Consider the following 19915-nt stretch of genomic DNA (forward strand, 5'->3'; position numbering starts at 1 on the left):
ATAGGCTAAGAGGCCAGAAGCAGGGAATGCTGTGACTCCTAGGTATTAACTAACATGGCCTCAGATAGAGGTGTGGGATTGGTAAAGGGATCTGAGTTATGGAGAAAGTAGAAGGGCTTGGTGCTGGGCTGGCTGAGAAAGGGGCAAAGGAAGCATCAGTGATCCATCCAAATGTGTAACCTGGGGTCAGGAAGGCAGAGAGGTCTTACAAGTTGAGACAAGGAAGTTGGGAATGCATAAAGTTTGGACTGAGAATGAGCTATTGGGGCAGCTAGGTGGCCCAGTAAGTAGAGCACCAGCCCTGGAGTCAGGAGGACCTGAGTTCAAACCCAGCCTCAGACACACAACACATTAGCTGTGTGACCTTGGGCAATTGCCCTGCCTTCCCCCCCTCCAAAAAAAAAAAAAAGAGAGAATGCACTACTTTTCCCACAATTTTTGAAGCAGGCAGCAATTTGAGGTGGGGACCTAGTCAATGGATCAAGGGAACGATGTAACCTGCCATGTATTTTCTGAGAACTCCATCTCCCCCTTGTGTCAGGGAAGCCATTAGAGGAAATTTGGTGGGAAACTAGCAAAATTAAGTAGTTCTAGTGTAATCAAGCATGGAAACAAAAGTCTGGGAAAGAACCTCCAATAGGAGAGGATCCGCCTAAAAAGTGGGGTGGCTCCCACCTGCTTTCCATTTGGGTGACCAGACCCTTGCCTAAGGCCAAAGAACAGCCGTAATGCATCTTTTAACATTAAATGTTACTTTATTCTCAAATGAAGATCTGCCTTTTCTCCCTTCACACTCCCCCACCCCCCTAAGCACACACAACTGAAAAGCAAGAAAAACAAAACCCTGGTTACAAACATGTATGGTCCAAAACAAACTGCATCATTGGCCGTGCTGAAAAAGGTATCTCAGTCTGTACTCTGAGTTCATCACGTCTCTGTCAGGAGGTGGGCAGCCTGTTTCATCGAGAATCCTCTGGAACTGTGTTGGTCAATGTGTGGACCAGAATTAACAGCCATTAACTTCTGCCTCTTTTTGGCCACGGTCCCAAAAACAGACAGGGACAAAGCGCAGGGGGCAGCGGCCCCTTGTGTTGAATCTTGGTACTGCTTCTTGTAGGACCTTGATGAAGTCTGAACATTTCTGGGCCTCAATTTCCTCACCAGTAAAATGAGGAAGCTGACCTCACAGTAGCTGACCACTAAGATCCCTTCTAGCGCTAGAACCCTGCTATCCCTAACTTCCGGCAGGTTAAGCATGCTGCAAGAATTCAGAAGAATAAACAACCTAGACAGTAACTCGCCTGAGGCCAGAATTCTGGGCTTGTGACAGGATTTCAGCTCTAACAGCTAGTGCTATACACTGTGGTTCGGTTGTTTCCAGCTCTATGTGACCCCATTTGGGATTTTCTTGGCAAAGATACTGGAGTGGTTTGCCATTTCCTTCTCCAGCTCATTTTACAGATGAGGAAACCGAGGCAAATGGGGTTAAGTGACTTGCCCAGGGTCACACAGCTAGTACACATGTGGTAAGAGAATGGATAGGATGTGGTCCTTCTCCAGCCCTTGCTCTCCTAGGCCTCTGTCATCCACATGCATGCTGTTTCCAGTACCAGGAAAAAAATAAAAGCCAAGTCAGACACAACGCTGCCAAGTTTCACTCTTCAGGGTTCTAGATACAAATGACAATGGAATTGAACGCCAGTCATACCCCAAACCTGGCAGCCACTTGGAGTTTTACCTTCCGCCGGTCCAGTATCAATGTGATACAAAAATACAAGAACAACCTTTACCCCGTCTGATCAGTGTTTCAGGGTTAGGTTCCTGCTATCCCTAGGAAACATCCTGGCAGGCGAATGCACATGAAGCTGTCTCTGGGCCACAGCGCCCATCAGGCAAGCAAAGCCACAGCACAAACTGTGGGAATGGAGCCAGGGACCACTCGGGTTTTTGGCTGCAGAAAAGGTTCAGGTTCGGCAGGCTGATTCCGACTGCTACCGCTGAGTTGTCGTTCAGTCACTTTATTCCACGCAGAAGTTATTTTCTAGCTCCTGAGATGTAGTTTCTAGGGGGAAGGGGAGGCCCAGCAGGCTTAAGTTCTGCCCCTACCAGGAAGAGTGGTCCCTGTTATTCCTGGACGCCAGCATCAAGTCCCAGAAATCCCTGGGGCTCTTCTTCACACGGGTTTCTTTGGCTTCCCTTCAGGTCAGCTAAAGAGCTGTCTTTGCTCCAGCTGTCGCTGCTTGTGTTTCTTGAGCTCCCGATAGGCCTGCACCACACGCTCTCTCTCCTCCGCCACAATCCGCTGTCGTGCCAGTGAGACAGCTGGGGGTTGGGAGGCATTGCTGGGGGTCAGGAGGCTCGTCAGCAACAGCGACTTCTTGCCGAGCTGAGGAAAAGAGGGCAGTAAGTAGAGAAGGTTGGGGATCAGGAGAGGGATCCCCTTGGGCCTGTTCTTAGCACTGAGATCAGTCCCAGTATTTGTGTCAACAGCTCCCAGCCCCACCCAGGCCAGGCCAGGAGAATAAGGCTCCTCTGCTCCCAGGCACACTTCCCAGGTGCCACCCAGAAGCCCCCCCAAATCAACCTTCACTGGAAGGGTGATGGAGAAGATTATTTCAAACTCTTATGATCCATTAATATGATACGTTCACCCTCATTGAACACACGAGGCGTCTGACCAGACCCCCTCACCCAAGCCCCATATTACCTTGTCACTGTTTGTGCTCTTCCTCGGTCTTGCTGTTAATTCTGGCGGCTGAAGGACAACCTCACCAAATTTCACAGAATCTACAATGGGAAGAGGAGGTTTGAGAATAACTTCTTGTAGGATGCCGGCTACGCAGTCAAACCACCCACATCTCACTTCTCCCTGGCCCCTTCTCTAATCAAGAACCACCCACAACCCTGCTCTACCTTCCCTGACAAAAACAACCCAAGGAAAGAATTCGACTTCTGGCTCAAATTGTACCTAAAGGGGCTAGTGCTACAGGTATAGAACCAGCCACAAAGGGCTGCCCTCGGGGTCAGGGGAAACCTGAGCTCATGTTTTACGTTACAGGGCTGCCGAATAGATCAAATGAGACAACATATACAAGGGGTTCTGCAAACACCATGCCACAATAAACATGTCAGCCAGGATTATATTTATTATTAAAAGTTCCCGCAAGCGGCATGGCTAAAACCACTGGATGCTAGCTAGCCTGCTCTCTGATCTGTAAGTCCTCAGAAATCCCTAAAATGCAGCCCTCTCTTCTGGCGCATGTTTCCAAAAGCAGGGGATTGGGAGATCAAATTCCAAGCAGGACTACCTTGAAATAGTTCTTTTTCTAGGCCGGCTAGCGCCTTTTCCTCTTTCTGATGTCGAACTTTATCCAAACGCCGTCTCTGGAACCTAAAGAGGCAAATATGATTCATTTTTTTCCCAATATTTTCTAGGGTGCTGAATTGATATCCATGTCACTCACACACATGCACGTACACATCTCACAGCAATTACTGTTGTTCAGCTGTCTCAGTCGTGTCTGACTCTTCATGACCCCATTTGGGGTTTTCTTAGCAAAGATGGCCATTTCCTTCTCCAGCTCATTTTACAGATGAGGAAACTGAGGCAAACAGAGTTAAGTGACTTGATGAGGGTCACACAGCTAATAAGTGTCAGAGGCCAGATTTGAACTCAGGAAAAGGAGTCTTCCTGGTTCCTAGCCTAGTGTTCTATGCCACTGTGCCAATTATCCAGAAGTTAATAACTATGAGGTGAAATCTGAAACAGTGTTGGAGAGCCTGAAGAAAACCAGTCAAAGGGAACAGGACTACCCTTTCTGGAAACTTCCAATAGGTCCTAGAATTGAACCAAGAAAAATCATAGGACTCTAGTGACAAGGGACCACAGATGCAATCTTATTCAACATCATGAAAAGCATTAATCCCATCTATGGTAGACCCATTGAGGGCTACCCAGACTGCTCTAGTGACAGGGAGCACTACTCCCTGAGGACACTCACTCCATTTCTGGATAGCATTAATAATAACAAAAAGCTTGTCCATATGCTGTCCTGAAAACAGCCTTCCTGTAATTTCTACCCACTCATCTTGGTTCAGACCCCCAAGAACCAATCAAATCCAAGTCTAACATTTCTAGATAACAATCTCATCCTATATTTGAAGTTAGTGAATGTGCCCTCCCTGCCTCTAGTCACCTTAAATTAGTTCTTTTCTCTTCTGGACTAAATATCTCCCTGAACTTCAAACGATTCTCCTGTGGCTCAATTCTGAGACCATTCACTATCCTGCGTGTTTTCCTCAGGAAAATGTGGCACCCACAATTGGACACAATAACCCAGATGTGGTAGGAATATACATATACAATATACATCTATTAATTTCACATAAGAGGCAGCTAGGTGGCACAACAGATCAAATGCCAGACCTGGAGTCAGGAAGATTTGTGTTCAAATCTGAGCTCAGACAAGTACTAGCTATGTGACCCTGGGCAAGTGACTTAACCTCTGTTTGCCTCAGTCTTCTCAACTGTAGAATAAGGATAATGATACCCTGAGGGTTGTTTTGAGGATCAAATAATAGCCTTAAATCAATTTACAAATTTCTAAGTGCTTATTAGCACAGTGCGTGGCCCATAGGAAGTCCTTAAAAAAGGCTCCTTTCCGTTTTTCCTTCTAAGAGACCTTAGCTTTTTTTTTTATCAGCCACAATACATTGCTGATTCAAACTGAGCTTACAGTCCACTAAAACCCTGAGATCTTTTTCACATGAAAAATATGAAAAATCTCTAGTCACATTTTCCTCTACCTCATACTTGAGCTTTTGAACAAATAGACTTTATATTTATTCTTATTAAATTTAATATTTTTTAGCCCATCGGTCTCATCTTTGTGGATCCTGACTCTACCATGCAATATAACTGCTATCTCCCAGTGTTTTGGTCAGCTGCAATTTTAGGAAGAGCCCAAATGCCTAGTAAATGTTAGTGAAGATGAATTTATACCATTAACAGTTTTAGAAATCCACCTATATTGTCCTTCTAATGAAGCCTGAGTTGGTGGGGCTCCAGGACAAAGTCTCCCAATGTTTAAATCTGAGAAAGAAAACCTGCTATAACTAGAGTAGGGTAGAAGAAAGAAACTACAGGAACGGAGTTCACAAATAGCCTGCAATGGAAACTTTTCTTCTGGCTCTCTTCCCCACAGGACGCTTTGTAGCCATGAATGGATTCCACGGGGATCCCCAAACTCAGCATTCCACCAATCCAACTCCATGTCTTTGCACAGACTAACTATCCCATCGGGCAGGGAGGCGGCTCAATGGATAGTGAGCTGGGAACAGCTGAGTTCAAAACCAGCCTCAGATTCTTAACGGCTCTGTGACCTTGGATAATTCACTTAACCACTACAGATCTCAATCTGTTCGTCTGTAAAATGGGGAAAATAATGGCACCTACTTCAGAAGGTTCTTGTGCGGATAAAATGAGATATTTGTAAAGCTCTTTGCAAACCTCAAAACATTATGTAAATGCTGGCTATCACATCACCACCACTGCCACCACCGCCACCACCATCACCACCATCATCACCATCATCACCATCATCACCACCATCGCCACCATCACCACCACCACCATCACCACCATCACCACCATCACCACCACCATCATCATCATCATCATCATCATCATCATCATCATCAATATCCCAGGCTTCCTCCAAGGCTTGGCACACATACTACCTCTTACCGCAAGTAGGTACCATTTCCTGCTTAATGTCGTTTTCTCCTTTTAATAACAGTTAATAACATATATGCTTGCCTGTTTACATGTGCAATCCTCCAGTGGAATTTAAGCTTCACGAAAGCAGGGGCTATCTATTTTTGTCTCTGTATCTCCCCACTGCCGAGCAGCACTCTGCATACAGCATATCCTTAAAATAAATGTTTACTGTACTGGACCTGTCCTTGCCACACAGCTGACCACTCACATAGTATCCTGTACCGTTTGCTGGTGTCTCACATGTTTCACTTCTTGTTTCCTTATCTAGACCTCAAGGGCAGGAAATTTAATTATGCAGTACCTAGCCTAGTACAGACGTTCAAAAACATGTATTTACTGGTTTGACTGAAACTTGCTCCTCAGGTCAGCCTTTGGGGTTATGTGGGGGTTTCTGTAGCCATCTGCTGGTGAATGGTTGTCATTGCTGTCAGCCAATGAACTCTGAGGTCTAATTAGTGCTCTGAAGATTAGAGGCCTCTAAAGTCCCTATGCCCTGACCCGTTTGGGGATAGTAATACCCTCAAGCCGGAGGTCTAAGCAAACCCACATCACATCCCCACCAACCCCAACTCACTCTTTCTTCCGCTGAGACTTCTCTTTCTTTTGCTGAGAAGCTTCTTCCTTCTCGGGCGCCCGTTCCACCTGGTTCTCGGTGAGGAAGATCACGTGCTGGGCCTCTTGTTCCATGCGGTGGACATAGGCTTCCTCTGACTCCTTTTTTCCCTGCTTGAACTTGGGAACTGGGATGTCTGACAGAGACCCCATTGCTTCCTTCTCAAACTTCTCCCTGAACGCCACTTGGACTAGGGAAACAGCCAGCACTTAAAAATTTTATAATGCAAAATGACTAGAGGAATGATTCACTCATTTTATGGAGGAGGACAGTGAGACCCAGAGCGGTAAAGATCACAGAGCGTATTAGTGGCAGAAGTGGGACAAGAACCCAAGCCTCCTGACCTGCATACTCTTTATAATTATACCAGGCTTCAGGAACCTCAGAAATGCGGGAGAAGACATTCAAGAGAATAAAGTATTCTATAGCAGAAGAAAGGCTTTTCAGCCTTAATCAATGGAATCTATTCTAAAATTAGACTTCCCACAAAGCAAGCGTTCTTAATCTTTTTTTTTTTTTGGGTCACGGACCCTTTCGGCAGCCTGATGACTCCTATGGACACCATTTCAGAGCAAAGTTTCTAAATGCACAAAGTGAAGGATTACAAAAGAAATCAATTATACTGAAACACAGTTATGTTTCCTGCCCCTAAAAAAAAAAGTTCAGAAGTTAAGAACCCCAGGGGGGCAGGGGAAGAGAGGAAAAAGAGATGTTCTATTTTTAAACAGGCCCAATTCAAAGCAAAATTATCTTAAGCCTTGTTTCCAGATCACAGATTTAGAGCTGGAAGGGACCTAGCGATCATTAAGCCCACTCTCATTTATCTTAACTCCCCTTCCCCTACTTCCTCCACTCCATGTGTTTCCTGGGCTCTAGCTAGTCCTAACTACTGATTTACCTAGGCTTCCCCATGTCTATACCTTTGCTTATGTTATTTCTTCTTTCCTGACTTTCTGCTGACTAAAATACCACCCATCTATCATGACTCAGCTCACGTTCCACCTAAAGCATTCTACCTTCCTGCCCCCAACCCAACTCGATACCTGTCGGTGTTCCAGGGGTTCTGAATGTCTTTCAGAACCCCTGGAACACCGACAGGTATCGAGTTCGGTCCTGTGCTGCAGTGGGGACAAGGGGGGCTATAGGGGAATTCCAGATCAGTTAATCAAGTTAGATGACATCAAAGGATGCTAAGGGCAGGTAGCAGACTGCAAGATGTAGAGATTTAACCTTGTGCTGACCCAGAGCAGCCCATCTGCATATGGGAATATTAGAAAAGACAGAAGAGGACTGGAAGAGACCCCTGGGCATGAACTGCTTTGGTGTTTTTTCTCTACCCATTTTTTTTTAGTATCCCGGACACAGAGGAAAAGACTCAACTCTAAGGAAAGTGTTCAGACTTCATCTTCTCCTTTGTTTCTACTAGAAAGTGCAGCAAGAGGTGGGGGAAGGGATTTCTCTCCTCTCCATCCCTACGTTCCATGTGGCACCAGTGTTTTGTCGGTGAATCCAGAGGCAGAGAAGATCTGAGCTGGTCAGGGGAATCTCTGCTCTGCAGGCAGGACTTTGCTCCAGGGAGCTAAGATTCCTGCTGGTTCTAGAGCACACAGCAAACAATACCCTACGCCAGGATTTCAGGTGAACCAAGGGCAGTGTAGACTACTGCCGGCCTTCAGAGCCACAAGCCAGACAACTGGCTGAGGAGAAATGCTTCAACCCACAAGGAACAGCTGGGGATCATTGTGAGAATGTGGGGTGGGGAAGGAGGAGAGATACACCCCTAGAGGTATCGGTTACCTTGAACATGTCTCCAGTATGCGTGCCTCTCCACTTAGGAGATTTATGAATGTCAGGGCAGATAGCAGTTGAGGTGGAGAGGGAACACTGGACTTGGCGTCAGGAAGACCCAAGTTCAAATCTACCCTCAGATACTTATGCATATGCTTAATAGATGTGCAGCCCCAGGCAAGTCACTTAACCTCTCTGAGCCTTAGTTTCCTCATCTGTAAAAATGGGATAACAGTGCTTACCTCCCAAGCATGGTTAAGAGAACACAATGACATAATGTTTGCAAAGCACTTTGCAAACCTTAAAACGCTATATAAAGGCTAGCTATTACACTGACACTGAGCTTCTGGTTGGGGGTGGGGGGAGATATTTTGTGGATATTTATGGTGCCGTTTCACAAAATGCCTCTGCTTTGGGATTGTGTTCTCCAGGTGTCTATCAAAAGGTAAATACATCCATGGTTGTTTATGAGCTATACGGGAGCACGGAGCCACGGAGGACTTTAAACTTATGGTCTTAATCTTCTTCTTCTGGGTACAACCTATAAGTTTGAGTTGGGGGGAAAAGGGGTGGAGCGACCAGGCCATAATGTAGTTATTTGTGTAACCATTTTAACTCTCCTACCAGATCACAAACTGGTGAAGACATAGACCCTTGAAGACAGGGTCTATGTTTTCATCTCTCTTAGTGTCCCCCACACAGAGTAAGTAAGTACTCATCCATGTTGAATTGACTGGAGAGGAATTAAAGATGTGTGGAAAGTGACAGAGGGGAGAAAGGAATCCAGAAGTCCTGGGTTCAAGTTCTGTCTCTGAGGCCTACACATCTATAGACACAGATAAGTCACTTAACCTCTCAGTGCTCCTAGAAGGACTCCCTAAGCACTGATGTGCACAAGAATACGGAATTCCACACAAAGAACTACTTGAAGCAATGAAATCACAAGCCCAGACCCCACAGCAGATGTTCTAGCTACTCCCTCGGCCGGAAGGCAGCGCAGCGTGTCCTACCTGCTTTTCTTTTCTTTTTGCTGATACGGTTTTTCATCTCCTGGCGACTCTTCATAATTTCCCGAAGTCGGAAAGGAATCTCTTGATCATCCAAGTTCTTGGGCTTAGAGTTTACTTTCTTCTTCTTCTCTTTTCTAGAAAGAAAAAGAAACCACAAGACACGTATTAGCACCTTCTGAACACCTTCCACTCCAAGCTGGTGGTGATACTGATGACTCTTGTATTTGTACCCTGGGTGGGGGCTCATCATTCACCCACAAGGGCTGTAGCCTCAGATGAATTCTCACGGATCTCATGACAATCAGATTAATTACCACCTCATTCGTTCCCTACAGATCAGTTGAGACTCCAAATCACATTAAATTAATAGAATCTCCCCCCCCCACTTATTTTTGCTACTTTATTTTTTCTGCCAAGGAGAATGCCCCTTGCCCTGGAAATGACCACGAAAATGGAGAGCAGGGAGCTGATGCCCAAGATAAGAGGGCCCTCTGAGAATTCAAGTCTCCTGGTCCAGATGAATTAGCCGCATTTGGAGTAATTAACAGAATTTTTGACCTTGAAGAGAACTTAATGCCCTAGGCCCAAAGTATGTTATAAGAGAGACGATGCCCCAGTATCCCCAAAAGGGTGTGTGTGTGATACAGTAAATCTGTATCCCCAAGGGTGTGTGTGTATGAGTGTGTTACAATAGATCAGTATAAGACAGGTCATATGTGGCCCTCTAGGTCCTCAAGTGCAGCCCTTTGACTGCATCCAACCTTTGCAGAACAAGTCCTTTAGGATATCACTTCTCTGCCACTTTCTACCTTATCCAAGTCACTTAGCCTTCCTTCCTTATCTGTAAAAAGGCAGAGGGGTGGGTCAGAAGAGTTCTGAGGCCCCTTCCAGCTCTAGATTTCTGACAGAGATAATCTAGTATAAAGTCTTCATTTTATACACATGGAAAACAGGCTGAGAAAAGCGGCCCAGTCAAAGCGATGGGATCCCCAGTGTGGGGCAAGCCCAGCCTCCAACCTCCCGCTTCACCTCTTTCAGCTGCCTCTGATGTGGGACCTGTAAACCATCTACTATTATACGCCCGCTAAGGGAGGGTGATGGATACACGGTGAGCGCCAAATTACTACCCACTACAGCGTAATCTCAGCATGCAGGGCAGCTTTTCTCTTGTTACCCCTCTCCCTACATCAGCTGTAACCAAGTTCACAGCGCCTCCAGTGCAAAGCTCTCTAAACAGGCTTGAAGAGGAAGGAGACCAAAGCAGAACGAGGGCCTGCGGCCTTTAGATTAGCAGACCTTCGGCAGGGATGACCACAACGGGCACTTTGAGGTTGGAAAGGCGCTTAAGGTGGGTCTCCTACAAGCCTGACAACGGGCCTGGTGGGGCACATAGGTCATTCCCAGATTGTGGCCGCTCAGTTGGTCCGACTCTCCGTGACCCTGTTTGGGGTTTTCTTGGCAAACACACTGGAGTGGTTTGCCTTCTCCTCCTTCGGCTTATTTTACAGACGAGGAAACTGAGGCAAACAGGATGAAGGGACTCGCCCGGGGTCACACAGCTCACTCAGTATCTAAGGTCATATTTGAACTCAGGAAGAGGAGTCTTCCTGACCCCGGCCCGGCCCCTAGGCGCCCCATTCTCATTTTACAGATGAGGAAACTGAGGCTGGGAGGTTAAGTGCATCATTATTTTTTATCCATTTCGCGAGCCGGTGTTGTTTTTACTACCGATTATATATTAATATGACGCTGGAAATTCGGCTGAAGTTGGCGGGGGAAGGGCGAAGGCGTGACCTCGTGGGGCGTGTCGTACCTCGCCTGTCCCGGCTGCGGCGTCGGAGGTCGCTTCCCTTGTTTCTGCTGCCCCTGCTGCCTCCGCGGGTCCCGGGAGACAGACCCCGAAGGCCCCCGGGTTCCGGGGCGCCCAAGCCGGGCTTTCGCCATGCTTCAGCCGCAGACTCACCCGCCCCCACGTGGCTGCACTTCCGCCCTCCGCTCCGGCACATCCCCGCCCCGCCCCCTACCTTCCTCGTCCCACCTCCTCCCCGCGGCCATTGGTCAGTGGAGCCCGATAGCGTCCCACGATTGGTCCGCGTGGTTGCCACTCAAGGGCCCCCTCCCCACCCACGGAAGTACGCGCTCCCCCGCCTTAGCCGGGATGCTGCTGCTGCTGCGGAGCGCGAGCGGCCGGAGGCGGTTGGCAGCCGCCGCCGTATCCGCCGCTCCCCTTGCCCCGGCAAGTACTGGGGACCCGCGGAGGGAAGGGCGGATTGAGGGCCGAGGGGGCAAAGCCTGGAGAGCCAAAGGGTAAAGGTCACGGGGAGGCGGTGCACTGCGCCGGTCCTGGGGCCAGCGTTAGTGACCATCGGCCTGCACAGGGCGAGTTTGTGTTTCACCAGGGTCTCCCTGAGGGTCCCTGGCACAGCCTGGAGAATCCCCCCAGGCCTTTAGGCCCCGTCCAGGGCCCAGGCTGATACTAATGGTGATAGCGGCTATTGTGTTAATAATGACATCAACAGTTGTTATCAATGATAGCCAACCTTTAGATAGCGCTTCCCAGGTGCCAGGCACCGTGCTAAGTGCCTTACTATTACTCTCCCGTTTGAACCTCGCGACAACCCTGGGAGGCAGGTGCTGTTATCACCCCCATTTTACAGATGGAGACACTGAGCCAAACAGGTTAACGACTTGCCCAGGGTCACACAGCCAGTAAGCGAGGCTGGATCTGAACTCAGGAGCTCTATCCACTGAGCCACCCGGCTGCCTCCCCTTGGAAGGAAGATTTGTCGCTAGGGTGTGCTAGTAAATGTTTTAACAAGGGGGTGAGGGTGGTGTGGGGTAAACTTTAATCTGCATTACTAACCTTTTTTCAGTCACTTTTTCAAGTCTACACAATCTCGAAAACAAATCAAACCCTAATTTGTAGCCTTTGTGGTGTGCCAGTTTCCTAGATGTAAATGTTCACACTGAAAATTTTAACTGTGGGCAGAGTGGATAAAAGCTGGTGCCTGCGCACCACTCACTGCTAATGGCTATCCTTTAAAAAAGCCCCCAAGGATCCAGGGAGTCCCCTGATGTCAGGGACATGCTTAGTTACTCTCCAGTCTCTGGCAGGACTGGATTCCTAGCTTCCCATACACTAGCCCCCCTAACGCCTCCTCTGTGCTAAGTATTTGTCCTGGGGGTGTCGTGGAAAAGAGCCTCGAACTTGGAATCAGGAAACCTGGGTTTAAACCTTTCTAAGAAGTTGTATGAGTACGGACAAGTCATTTCATTTCTTCAGGTCTTAATTTCCTCTCCTATGAAATAAAGTAGTTATATAAATCTATAACAGACTAAATCATTTTAAAGGTCCCTTCCAGGGAGAGGAATGTGTCTGTCAGAATTAACTGTCAAATAATAGGGTGTTTTGAAGGAAAGAGCCTCCCCTGTAGCCTTCTGTACTCTTTGAGCCTCTCCCAAAACCAAATAAAAGGAGAACTGGTTTTATACTTTTCCTGCTTAAGTAATTTTTACATATGTATATATATCTACAACCTTCAGGAACCACTCCACATCTGCAGTTGTGCTAGGCACTTGGGCTTCCCTGGGATTCCCGACAGGTACGGTACCAGAGCCCTCCGAAGCAGCAGCAGGACTTTTGGGAAGAATGAGACGGGTCAAGGTTCTGGAGCAGACCCTCCAAAATGCAACACAAAGACTGATGCAATCCCCAGCCAGAAAGGCTCCCCTCACTCTGATGGAGGTTCTTCAGAGCCTCAGCCCCCAGTGTTGTCACCCCCTACAAACTGCTGCATGAGTGGCTGCCATAACTGCGTGTGGATTGAGTATGCCGAGGAGATCCTACGGCACTATCCGGATGGTGGGCCCAAAGCATTGGCTGCTGTGGATGAACACATCCAAGATGAGAACATTAAGACCTTTATCAAGATGGAGATCAGGTTCCGAATGAAAGAGAGAGACTGAGTGAGGTACTTCCCTCCACCTGGCGGTTGCCTCTCAGGGAGCTACAACCACCTCTAGTGATTTTTGTGCCTCCTTTTTCCAGGGGTCTTTGGATAAAAAATGAATAATAATGAGTATTTATTGACTTTGCCTGAAAATAAATGCCCCCACCCCTCCACCCCCTAACATTTCACCTGGAAGTGTGTGCCCTCTGCCGACTTTGTGTTTGTTTCTTTTTGAGGTATCCTTCTTCAAACATCTAAAACTGCCTTGGCAACTTTTTAGTCTGCCTGTAGCTCTTCATTCTCAAGTAAATTATCAAGTATATGGATGGTATTGTATAAAAATGTGTAGCTGCAATGTCTCCCAGGGAGCTTAGAGACTAAAGCTAATGCACTAATTAATACACAGACCTTTGTAGGTTACTGAGACAAGATAAAACAAACCATGTGCAACAAAGTGCTGTCAAAAAGCGTTACCTTGGCTAAGAATTGGAAATAAAGGGATGCCCATCAATTGGGGAATGGCTAAACAAGCAGTGGCATATGATTGTAATAGAATATTACTGTGCTACCAGAAATGACAAGCAGGATGATTTCAGAAAAACCCGGAAAGACATGAACTGATGCATAGTGAACAGAATTAAAACGTTGTACACAGAAACAGCAGTATTGTTCGATGAAGAACTGTGAATGACTTAGCTATTCTCAGTAATACAATGATCCAAGGCAATCCCAAAGGACTAATGATGAAGCATACCATCCACCTCCAGTGAAAGAACTGATACTGGTTGAATTCAGAGTGAAGCAGGCTATTTTGCACTTTCTTTCATTTTTTTTCCTTTTATTCAAGTCTTCTTGTATAAAATGACTAATACCGAAATGTTTTACATAATTGTACATGTATAACCTATATCTGATTGCTTACCCTCTCAGGGAGGGAGGGAGGAATAGAATTTGGAACTCAACACTTTAAATAAAAATGTTTAAAAAATTGGGGGAAAAAAACATTACCTCTTCTACCATAAGTTAAATTAATCCTGGGTCCGCCAATAACTAATTAAGTGTTATCTAGATGCTTATATTCTATTCAACAGGGAACAAGGGTGGGGAGGGGTGTGTGTGTGTGTGTGTCTGTGTGTGTGTGTGTCTGTGTGTCTGTGTTTCAGGAAGGGGGGAGAACTAGAAGCTGCAGCAATTAGGAAAAGGGCTGAGGGCTTAGGTAGACAGGTGGCACTTAAACTTAATTTTGAAAGGGCAGCTCACAATCCCTATGTGGTTGACCAAAGTGAGGACTTGACATTTGTCCATATTTGGTAATAACTTTTATTGTAGTAAAAACGGTTCCTTGAGGGCAGGGAACTTCTTCATTTTTATCTTTGTATCCTTACAAACAAGCACAATGCCAGGCAAATAGCAGGCACTTAATAAGTGTTTCTTGAATTAAATTTCAAAGGAGTGGGATGATTTTGGCAATTGGTCACTTCCGAAGAATAGTAAGCTGAACTTTAAGTCCAGGCTGCTGCTGTATTTAAGCAATGTTGGAAGCTGCAAGTGGGCTTATGTAATTTTTAAGGGATTTCATTGAACTCTGATATCAACCACCCAGCATTTATAAATTGTCTGCTATGTACCAGGAACTGTGCTGCTGCTGGGAATAACTAAATAAGTAGTCCCTGCCCTCATAGGGTTGACATTCTATTAGGAGAACATACACATCTGTAAGTAGATAAAAAAATACATATGATGTGAATACAAGGTGATTTTGGGAGAGGCAGGCACTTGAGCTTTGAAGGAAACGTGGATTCCAAGAGGTAAAGATAAGGAAAAAAGTATTACTGTGATTAGATCACAGAGTAGTATGTGGATAGAGGTTGTAGAACTATGAACCATGGAATATTAGCAATGGAAAGTACTTTGACATCAAATTAAATGACCAACTTGTTCACTTTACATTTGAGAATACTGAGGCCTAGACAGATGATTTGCTGAAAGATCATACAGTGTGGTTGTATTAGATGAGGTCACAGTGACAAAATTTCTCTTGTAACATGGTAAACTTTAGCACCAGTTTCCAATATCAACAGACATTTAATTTTGACATCCCCTATATTCCTCATTATCTCTTTCCCCAACCCCATCCCATTAAACCATCCCTTATAATGATCAAAAAAGAGGAAGAAAGAAAAAAATCTACAAGGGTAACTTGTATATGTAGGTGTCCCACAGGGTTCTGTTCTAGGCCGTCTTCTCTCTCTACACCACTTCACTTGGTGATATTATCAGCTCCTGTGGATTTAATTACCATCTCCTTGCAGAGAATTCTCAAATCTATCTTACCTTAACCTCTTGGCTGACCTCCAGATTCACATCTTCAACTTTCAGACATCTCTCACTAGATGTTTAGTAGACATCTTAAACTTGACATGTTCAAAACCAAACTCAATTATCTTTTCCCCCTAAACCCAACGGTCCTCTTACCTTTTTATTGTAGAGGGCAACATCATTCTCCCAGTCCTCAGGCTTACCTTCCCTATTTATTGTAGACGGCAGCATCATCCTCCCAGTCCTCAGGCTTACAACCTGGGTGTTATCCTTTACTCCTCATATCTTTCACCCACCCGCCATATCCAATCTATTGTCAAGCCTGGCAATTTCACCTTTGTAGTATTTTTCAGTATATCTCTTTCCTCTGACACTGCCACCACCCTGATGAAGGTCTTCATCACCTTGTTCTTGGACTATTGTAATAGCCTGCTATTGGGTCAGCCCGCTTCGAGTCTTTTCCTCATTCTAATCCATCCCACATTCAGCCACCAAAGTGATTTTCCTAGAAGACCATGTCCAACCATGTCTTCCTCCTCTCCCCCTAAACACTCTATAGACTCCAGTGGCTCCCTGTCACCTCCAGGAATAAAAACAAAATCCTCTGACATTCAAAACCCTCCATAATCTAGCCTTCTCCTACCCTTTCCAGTCTTTATACACCTTACTCCACACTACCTACTCTGGCCTTGCTTTTCTATGAACAAGACATTCCATCTCCTTACTCCTGGAATTTTCTCTGGCTATCCCCCATGCTTGCAAGGAAGGCTCTTTTCTTCTCTCTTGAACAGTTGGCTTCCCTGGCTTCCTTAAGTCCCAACTAAAATCCCATCTTTCCCAACCCTTCTTAATTCTAGTACCTTTCTTCCCTTTATTTCCTACTTATCCTGTATAGAGCTTGTTTGTACATATTTGCTTATTGTCTGTGACCCCATCTAGATTGTGATCTCCTTGAGGGTAGGGACTATCTTTTAGTGTTTTCATATCCTCAGCACTAAGCATAGTGCCAAGCACATGGTAGGCACTTAATAAATGTTTATTGAATTGATGTGTGTGTGATTTTTGAATCCAATTTCCTTTCCAAATTTGAATCCAATTTCCTTTCCAAATTCACAATCTCATGGAGACAACCTGCAAACAACTACATACAAACATATACAGGATACGTTGGAAATAATCAACACAGGAAACGTGTTAGAAATATGGGGGATCAAGAAAAGGCTTCCCCTAGAAAAAGTGGAATAGAATGCTGGATTTGGAGTCATGAAGACCTGAGTTCAAATTCACCCTCAGACACTTAGTAGCCGTATGACCATGCACAAGTCACTCAACAAACATCTTAGCTTCAGTTTCCTCATCTATAAAGCGACACCTACCATTTGAAAGAACCAAATGAGATAACATATCTTTAAAGCACTAAATAAATGCTAGCTATTTATGTTGGTGATGAGGATTATGGAATGTACCTAGCAGTGAAATCTCTGGGTGAAAGGGTATGGAAATTTTAGTCACTTTCTTTGCATAATTCCATGTCGCTCTACAGAATGGTCGTTATCAATGCACAGTTTCATCAGCAGTGCATCACTGTGCCTGTCCTTGAACTCCTCCAACACTGACTATTGCTATCCTTTGCTATTTTTGTCAATTTACAGAGTGTGGGATGACGTTCAAGGCTTCTATTATGTGTTTACTATGTGCCAAGGGTAGCTAGATGGCGCAGCGGATAGAGTACTGGGCCTGGAGTCAGGATGACTCCTTCCTGAGCTCAAATCTGGCCTCAGACACTTCTGTGTGACCCTAGGCAAATCACTTAACCACTCCAGTATCTTTGCCAAGAAAACTCCAAATGGGATAACAAAAGAGTTGGACGTGCCTGAAAAACAGCTGAACTATGTGCCAGGCCTTGGGAAAACAGACAAAAATGAAACCGTTCCTACCCTCAAGGAATTTCCATTCTACAGGGAAGACAGCTCGTACTTAAGTATATACAAGATATGTGCAAAATAAATAAAATCGAGCCAAATTGGGGCAGAGGCACCAGTCCCTGGGGGAACAGGTAGAAGGCTTTAGATAGAAAGTGTCATTTGAGCAGAGTTTTGAAGGAAACAAATTTCTAGGAGGTGGAAGTAGGTCTGTTATGGAAGATGGCAGAGACAGATTATGTGAAGAACAAGTCTTGTAGTAGGTGGGAAGGTGAGTAATATTTAATAAGGTTGAAGACAGATTTTGAGGAAGTTTTAAGGAACTCTAAAAGTTAAACAGAGGAACCGATTTTGATCCTGTGGGCTATGGGGTGCCTAAAAGTAACTCTGGTAGCATTGTAGAGGAATAGCCATCGTCAGCCTTGACCATTTCCATTGAGGAACTCAGACCTCCTTCCCCACTCCCAGGTAGACTTTTTTTTAAAATGGAGATCTTGTGAAAACACATATGATTTTTGATCTTGTCTTTCTCCAATAAATTGTCTTAGCCATACCCCTTACTCTTGCCTGATGCCCCTTTCCCCTGGTCCAGTTGCTTCTTTGGAACCCTTCCACATCTGGAATCATCCATGCCCATAATCCTTTAAACTAGAAACTTAACATTTTCCAAGCTGATTGGGGTTTTGCTGCCTGTGATCTCAAAGGTAGGAAACTAATGAGACTCACCTGAGTTACATGCACCCCTCCGGATAGAACGTCTGAACTAACTAGATGGAATGAAGATGAACCCAGGAATTGTAGCAAGAGCTTGGTATAACTTGTTACACCAACAGTGTACGTTGGCATAAAGACCATCATACCCAGGGCTCCTTGGCTACATCCTTTCCTTGCCCTCAGCAGTCCCACTTTGTAGATTATCAGTGGCAAACTGTCCTGGTTTTGGAAGTATCAGCCACTACCCCAGTTTGGGAGGGGATATAGATGCTGTCGTAGTACTCTTCCTGCCTCCCCCTTCACACTTGCTTTGGTATCTCCAGTTAAACTAAAGATGTCTTTCCCTTAAACATGTTCAGTAAAAGGGTCTATAGCTTTCAGTTTTGACTAACTCATTTAATTCTTCAGAAAAACTCCCCTAAGGCCCTGAAGCAGATCCACGGTAACAACCAATTTAGTCCATCACCGCTTGTATTGTTTCGCTGATATCTATTATTTTGTCAGTCTTCCTACAAAGGAAGCCACTTGCTGTATTTATTAATTGTACGTTCGTTAGGAAATGCTTTGATTGTGAATCACTTAAATTCTCTGGGTCTTTTTTTCTTATGTCTAAGGAATTAGACTACACGATCTCCAAGATCCCAGCATTAAACCTAAGATCCTATGATTGCCTTGGTGAGGACTTTTTATAAATTATTTAAACTTCATTTCTTGTTTCTCCCAACACTGTCAAAGAGAGGAGGGTCCTAGTAGGATAGTCTCTTGATGATGAGTTTAAGATACCTGAATTTGAGTCTTGCTTCCATCACTATATGTTGGATAAACAATTTTTTCTGTTTTTCCTTTTTAATCTATCTATAAAATGTGTATATAACACTTAACTTGAAGAGATGTTGAGATGTGATGTCATAGATGTGATAGATGTGACAGATGTGATGATCTTTTGAAACAAAAAATACTCTGTAACCTATATAATTTTAAAAGAATATTGAGAGATAAGGAAAAATAACCAACAAAGAGACCAGACATGAAACTCAGGGAAATCTATTGATCCACTAACAATAACAACAATAAAATAATAATAGCTGACATTTATGTAGCACTTGAAGGTTTGCCAAGTGCTTTACAGATATCCCCTTCAATCCTCACAATAACCCTGGGGGGCAGATGCTAGTATTAGCCCCACTTTTCAGATGAGGCAGAGAGTGATTTACCCAGAGTCTCACAGCTATGAGATCCTGAGACCAGATTTGAACTCAGATTTTCCTGAATTTACTAAGGATGACCATTCAGAACCTACATAGGTAAAATAAATAAATATGTAGTTCTGACAAAGGAAATAAAGCAAATGCAGGAAATAAGGAACATCCAAATAGAGTTAGCTATTATCATGACAGCTACAGTGGTTTTCAGGACACTTTTCAAAAAAATTATTTATATCTTCAGTTACAAATTCTCTCCCTCCCTCTACCCACACTGAGAAGGTAAGAAATGCAATACCCTGACCTTGGGCAAGTCACTTAACTCCAATTGCCCTGCCTTCCTCCCTGCAAAAAAAAAATACAATACCCAGTATACATATAAAATCATGCAAAACATTTTTCCACATTAGTCATGTTTTTAAAAAAATGAAAAATAAAGGGGAAAAATGCTTCAATCTGCACTCTTAAATCCATCATTCTCTATTTGGAGATGGATTTTTCACCATGAGTCCTTTGGAGTCGTGGTGATAATTTTATTGATCAGAGTTACCAAGTCTTCCGCAGTTGATTATCTTTACAATATTGCTGTTACTGCGTACATTGTTCTCTTGGTTCACC

At 44.8% G+C, this 19915-nt stretch overlaps 2 protein-coding genes across 2 annotated transcripts; one reads left to right on the plus strand and one right to left on the minus strand.

The window, feature by feature from the left end:
- Positions 1-735: 735 nt before the first annotated feature.
- CCDC137 (coiled-coil domain containing 137) lies at positions 736-11186 on the minus strand. Its single transcript, XM_036756218.1, has 6 exons — positions 11004-11186; positions 9191-9324; positions 6354-6582; positions 3309-3391; positions 2708-2787; positions 736-2386 (listed from the first exon to the last, which is right to left on the minus strand). Exons 1-6 carry the CDS (start codon positions 11132-11134, stop codon positions 2204-2206), a joined length of 840 nt encoding a protein of 279 aa, XP_036612113.1. The 5' UTR covers positions 11135-11186; the 3' UTR covers positions 736-2203.
- Positions 11187-11342: 156 nt separating this feature from the next.
- Positions 11343-14135, plus strand: OXLD1 (oxidoreductase like domain containing 1). Its single transcript, XM_036756104.1, has 2 exons — positions 11343-11426; positions 12734-14135. Exons 1-2 carry the CDS (start codon positions 11349-11351, stop codon positions 13154-13156), a joined length of 501 nt encoding a protein of 166 aa, XP_036611999.1. The 5' UTR covers positions 11343-11348; the 3' UTR covers positions 13157-14135.
- Positions 14136-19915: the final 5780 nt, after the last annotated feature.

This window comes from Trichosurus vulpecula, chromosome 4 (assembly GCF_011100635.1).
Source record: "Trichosurus vulpecula isolate mTriVul1 chromosome 4, mTriVul1.pri, whole genome shotgun sequence".
Taxonomy (NCBI): Eukaryota; Metazoa; Chordata; class Mammalia; order Diprotodontia; family Phalangeridae; genus Trichosurus; species Trichosurus vulpecula.

Coding starts and splice junctions, on each gene's coding strand:
- OXLD1 (XM_036756104.1), top strand. CDS start 11,349: ATGCTGCTGCTGCTGCGGAGCGCGAGCGGCCGGAGGCGGTTGGCAGCC. Junction 11,427..12,733: donor CCGCCGCTCCCCTTGCCCCG/GCAAGTACTGGG, acceptor TACAACCTTCAG/GAACCACTCCACATCTGCAG.
- CCDC137 (XM_036756218.1), bottom strand. CDS start 11,134: ATGGCGAAAGCCCGGCTTGGGCGCCCCGGAACCCGGGGGCCTTCGGGG. Junction 3,392..6,353: donor AAGTCTCAGCGGAAGAAAGA/GTGAGTTGGGGT, acceptor TTGCCTCTTTAG/GTTCCAGAGACGGCGTTTGG. Junction 2,788..3,308: donor AGAAAAAGAACTATTTCAAG/GTAGTCCTGCTT, acceptor TTCCCATTGTAG/ATTCTGTGAAATTTGGTGAG.